Source organism: Chiloscyllium plagiosum, chromosome 14, assembly GCF_004010195.1.
Source record: "Chiloscyllium plagiosum isolate BGI_BamShark_2017 chromosome 14, ASM401019v2, whole genome shotgun sequence".
Classification (NCBI taxonomy): Eukaryota; Metazoa; Chordata; class Chondrichthyes; order Orectolobiformes; family Hemiscylliidae; genus Chiloscyllium; species Chiloscyllium plagiosum.
Genome location: NC_057723.1, coordinates 7,071,516 through 7,076,625, shown reverse-complemented (window position 1 = coordinate 7,076,625; position 5,110 = coordinate 7,071,516). Strand labels below are relative to the sequence as shown.

The 5,110-nt window shown below is 54.0% G+C and overlaps 1 protein-coding gene across 1 annotated transcript in view; it reads left to right on the top strand.

Annotated features, from left to right (window-relative positions):
• LOC122556982 (synaptopodin 2-like protein) overlaps nucleotides 1-5,110 on the top strand; it is a 98,593-nt gene that overhangs the window by 79,767 nt on the left and 13,716 nt on the right. Inside the window, exon 3 of the mRNA XM_043704216.1 lies at nucleotides 1,616-3,522. Within this exon, the coding sequence (XP_043560151.1) occupies nucleotides 1,616-3,522 (1,907 nt within the window). The remainder of the gene's footprint in view (nucleotides 1-1,615; nucleotides 3,523-5,110) is intronic.

Here is a 5,110-nt window from a genome sequence, read left to right as displayed (position 1 = left end):
GTGAGTGAAGCAACTGGATTGTTGTAAAAAAATGACTAAAGCATTAATGTTGTCAGGCAAAGCAAACTTATCCCTGCCTGATCTTAGTCAGTGTGCACCTCCTGTGCCACACTGTGAACTACAACGCCATCAAGGTATTAATGGAGGCTGCAAATGGGGTGTTCATCCACGTGCTAAAACCAATTAAAGATACCAGAAGAAAAAACATTTTCAATACAGATTGAAGTCAGGTGAAGATCTCTCGAAAATGTTACCAAATTATTGGAACTAACTCAAATGGGTGGCACAGTGGTTAGCACTGTTGCCTCACAGCACCAGAGACCTGGGTTCAATTCCCGCCTCAGGCAACTATCTGCGTGGAGTTTGCACATTGTCTGCGTGGGTTTCCCCCAGGTGCTCCGGTTTCCTCCCACAGTCCAAAAATGTACAGGTTAGGTGAATTGGCCCTGCTAAATTGCCTGTAGTATTAGGTGAAGATGTAAATGTAGGGGAGGATTTTGGGTCTGGGTGGGTTGCTCTTTGGAGGGTAGGTGTGGACTTGTTGGGCTGAAGGGCCTGCTTCCACACTAAGTAATCTAATCTAAAAAAAATCCCTCAATCTCTCCACAAGACTGCAGTCACAGGGAAAAGACAGGACTGGTAGACATGATGGACCAAATAGTCTCATTCGACACTGTAAAAGCCCTGTGATTCTGTTGAGTCAGTTTCACATTCAGTCTCCTTTCTGAATATAATTACTTTTTCTCTTAGAAGCATTCATTTCATTTCCCCCTTAAAAAGTTGTTGTTGAATAAGCTTTCACCACCAGACTATAACAAGTTGTCACACTTAAAAGATAGGAACATGAGAAACAGTGGACATGGGTGACGATTTGGCCCATCGAGCCCACTCCATCACTGGACTAGATCACAGCTGATCTTCTCCTTGGATGTCCCTTTCCTGCATTATTACCCCATTTCCAAAGATTCACTACTTGAGTGAAAAAAAACTCCTCCACATCTCAGACCTAAATAACATGCCTCAGGTGTGACCTAGCTCGAGACACTCTCTACTCCCACTCGACAAACCAGGGAAAAACACTTCCCTCCCATGTCGGTGGGGTGTAAATGACTGATAGTAAGGGGCACAATCGTTAAAATCAATCCACACAGAAATAGATCAGAGGACTATGTTGGTGCAGGTCGTTTTGCTGTGACGGTTGTTTTCCTCTACAATGGCATAATGAAAAAAAAATCACACTGTAGAAAATCGCTAATAGAAAAATCACTATATCTGTCCAGTGGAAAGTTTGTTTTAATAACACTATATCCACAATTCATCAAACAAGTTATAGCCAAATCAGGCTAATGAAATAGCAGAACAACCTGTACCGAGACAGCACGCAGAGTAGGGGGGTGGAGCATTTGTGGGGTGCAAGTATGTGGGTGAGAGGGGAGGGGCAGGGTTCTGGGGGAAGATAGGAGTCTGTAGGTGAGATGGGGGAATGAGTGTGTGGGGCAGGGGACATGTGTGAGAGAATGAGGGAGGGGTGAGTGTGGGAGAGAGGTGTTGCAGGGAGCCTTTGCCTGTCCAGTTCTGCAGCGTCCACATAACAATCTTTGTCATTGCCCTGCAGGTCTCTGCCGCAGCCTCAGTGTGAGTGAGCAGGAGGCAAAAGACGCCAGGATCCAAAGCCAGAAAATTGCAGCCCAGCTGACTACTCCACCAAGTACCAACTCCAAAGGCGTCTTGCTCTTCAACAGGCGCAGGAAGAGAGTGAATGCATTCACCTTAACAAGTTACGGCCAGCGACAGCACTGCTGTGACCTGGAACCAGGCAGCCCTGCTGATGGAGAGGGCCGAGACCCTGGAGACAGTCTAGCTAGGGAGCCAGGCAGAGAACTGCCCACAACGCCTGACTCCTCGGAGGACACCAGCCTCCAGCGCTGTCAGGGGAAAGCTGAGGGCCACACCATGGAGCCCACGCTGACAGTCGGAAACCATGAGGAGGCAGTGGACCAGAGAGGCCTGACGGGAGCAGCAGAAGACTACGGGTCTGAGGACGGGGGGCAACGGGACGAAGAGGCAGCAGAGGAGGATGGAGGCGAGGGGGAGCCTGGGCACGAGCTGGGATTCCAGAGCCCCACGGGGCCACATCCAGTGGAGATCAACCATTCGGTGAAGCCGGCCAGGACGACAGTGGAGGTGCACTTGCAGACTCCGTGCCCGCCACGCAACCCAGACGGTGAGCATCTACAGAGAGAGGTCAATGGTCAAACCGGCGGAGGTCAACATGGAGAGAGCCACATGGCCCACAGGCCCGAAGAGAAGCGGGCACCCTTGGCCAACAGGACACCCAGGCCCTTCTCGGTGGAAGGGGGCTCTCCGAAGCCCTACAAGCCGCCGGCCGGTGTTCCTGAGATCGCTCCGTACGGCCCGGTTTACTCCCACGCGCCGGCGGCCTCCACCAGGACATCTTCGGCACCGCCTCCAGGGTGCAGCTCGCCGGGCCTGGAGCGGCCGCCCGCGTGGGCCCACAAGACCGGCATCCTGGAGGAGTCGAGGGCGCGGAGGGCGGCCAGGAAGCCCATGTTCACCTTCCACGAGAAGCCCAAGGTGGCGCCGAACCCCGAGCTCCTCTCGCTGGTGCAGGGCATCGACGTCCAGAAGCGGAAAGGCGGCCAGGCCGAGGCGGAGGAGGACGACAGCCTGGGCCTCGGCGCGGAGGCCGCCAACTTCAACCAGAAGAAGCCGTCGCCCCCCGTGGCCCCCAAGCCTCCCGGCGGGAGGGGGCGCGGTCACGACCGCGGCGAGCCGCCGGTTCCCGAGTGGGCGTCGTGCCTCAAGCCGCCCGAGCTCCGGGCCCCGCGCGCCTCAGGCGCCAGCCAGGCCCTGGCCGAGGTCAAAGGTAAAGGGGCGGAGCTGTTCGCGCGGCGGCAGACCCGGATGGAGAGGTACACCATCGAGGCGCCGGTTGCCATGGAGACCAGGCCCAGGCCGCCTTCCCCCACCATGTCCCTGCCGCCATCTTGGAAATGCGGCGACCAGCCGCCCGACCGCCCGGGACCGGGCCTGGCCCTCGCCCTCGGCCGCCGCTCTCCGGTATCCGCCTTCGCCCAGGTGGGCAAGGCGAACGGGAACCCCGGGCCTCCCCGCCGCCAGCAGATGAGCTCCTCGCTGTTCATCATCACTCCGGAGAAGACCCCCCTCAGCTCGCTGCCCAGAGGGGCCCCCTCTCCGCCCCGCCTCGTCAGGCCTAACCCCGGCCAGGCCTCCTACCTCAGGCAGAGCTCGGTGCCGCTCTCCTCGTGCCCCCCGACGGCCGCCAAGCCTCCTCCTGCCGCCTCCTCCTCCTCCCGCCTCAACGGATTCACCGAGCAGAGCCCCGCCGCGGCCGAGCCCCTAGCTCGGAGCTTCCAGCCTCCTCTTCCTCTCCCCGGCCCCAGCAGCAGCAGCAGCTCCCCGTCCCCCCGAGCCGCCAAGGAGGTGCCGCAAGCCCCGAGACCCTCCTTCTCCGCCCGGAAAGCTGGACTGGAACCCCAGGTGTGGAAGCCTTTTGGTCTGCTTTTCTGAAAGGAGCGGGAATTGATGGGAAAACCGCGGGGTTTGGGGGGGGGGGGGAGAAAAAAACAAAAATCCCAAAGTTGCCTGCTCTTAGTGTCCGAAAGAGGACAAAATTCAGCTGGGAGGAGCTCTCCAGTGGAGTCCAGCACAGGGTCGATGGGCTGAATGGCCTGCTGTAAACGCCAGTGTAATTTCCTGTTGCCTCAGTTTGGGATCCAGGTCCAAATGCCTAAAAACAGAAACCTATTTTAGTTTACTCCCCATCATGTTATTTACACACCTCTGGAAAAGATGGGACTTGAACCCAGTCCTCCTGTTCGAGGGGCAGGGGCTATACCACTAAGGCACAACAGGGCTCCCACACAAAACAAAAATCCTCCACCTTCATCACCCATCGGCTGCTTGAAAGGTCCTGCTACTAACCCATCAATGGCCCAGATTCACAAATGTCAAGACAAATCAATAATGCCTCACCAAGCAGCTGTAGCGACCCTGTGTTTGAATGTTATTGGTTCAAATCCAAAAGGCGAAACCTAAGCCCATACTCCAGGCTGATACCCCCAATGCGACATAGAAAACACCATCCTAGAATCGTAGAGTTGCACAGCACAGAAACAGACCGTCCGGTCCAACTCATCCATGCCAAACAGATAGCCTAAATTAATGTAGTCCCGTTTGGCCCATATCCCTCCAAACCCTTCCTTTTCATCTACCCATCCAGATGCCTTTTTAAGCATTGTAATTATACCAGCCTACATCACTTCCTCTGGCAGTTCATTCCATACACACACCACCCTCTGCATGAAAAAGTTGCTCCTTAGGTGCTTTTTAAATCTTTCTCCTCTTACCTTAAATCCATGCTTTTCAGTTTTGGACTCTCCTATCCTGGGGAAAAGACATTGACTACTCACTCTGTCCATGCCACTCATGGTTTTAGAAACTTCTATCAAGTCACCCCCTCAGCCTCTGACACTGCAGGGAAAATAAACCTTTTGTTTCTCATTAACCTGTTCAGAAATGTTATTGCACACCTCTGGAGCAGATGAGACTTGAACCTAGACCTACAGATCCAGATGTAGGGACACTACCATTATGCCACAAAAGGAGCCCCCATACACACATTCTCCACCCTCATTGCTATCAGCTGCCCAAGGGTCCAGGCTGACACCCCCAATGCTACGTCCAAGGGAATGCAACACTGTCAAAGTGTCAGTCCCTCCTTCTCCTTGTAACTACATTCTTCCCCTCCACTCTGTCTCTTTCCCTCCCCCTCTTTATTATCCTCCCTTTTTCCTCTCTTTCTCACTGTCCACAAATCTACAACGCCCTTCTCCACTTCACCTACTTGGAACTCCAAATGCTGCTGTCCTGTTACTTGGCAACTGTCTGTTTTTATTTAATATTCTCCTCACTTTTGTCTCATCATCCTGCGTTCTTTTTGTTTTCAGCAAGCTTTAGAATTTAGGACGTGAACGTCATACAAAGGGACTTTTACGATTGGACTCTCTACAACAAGTTAGGGATTATTTGTTAGGTCGGGGATTTGTTCGCAGCCTGCCTGCAGATC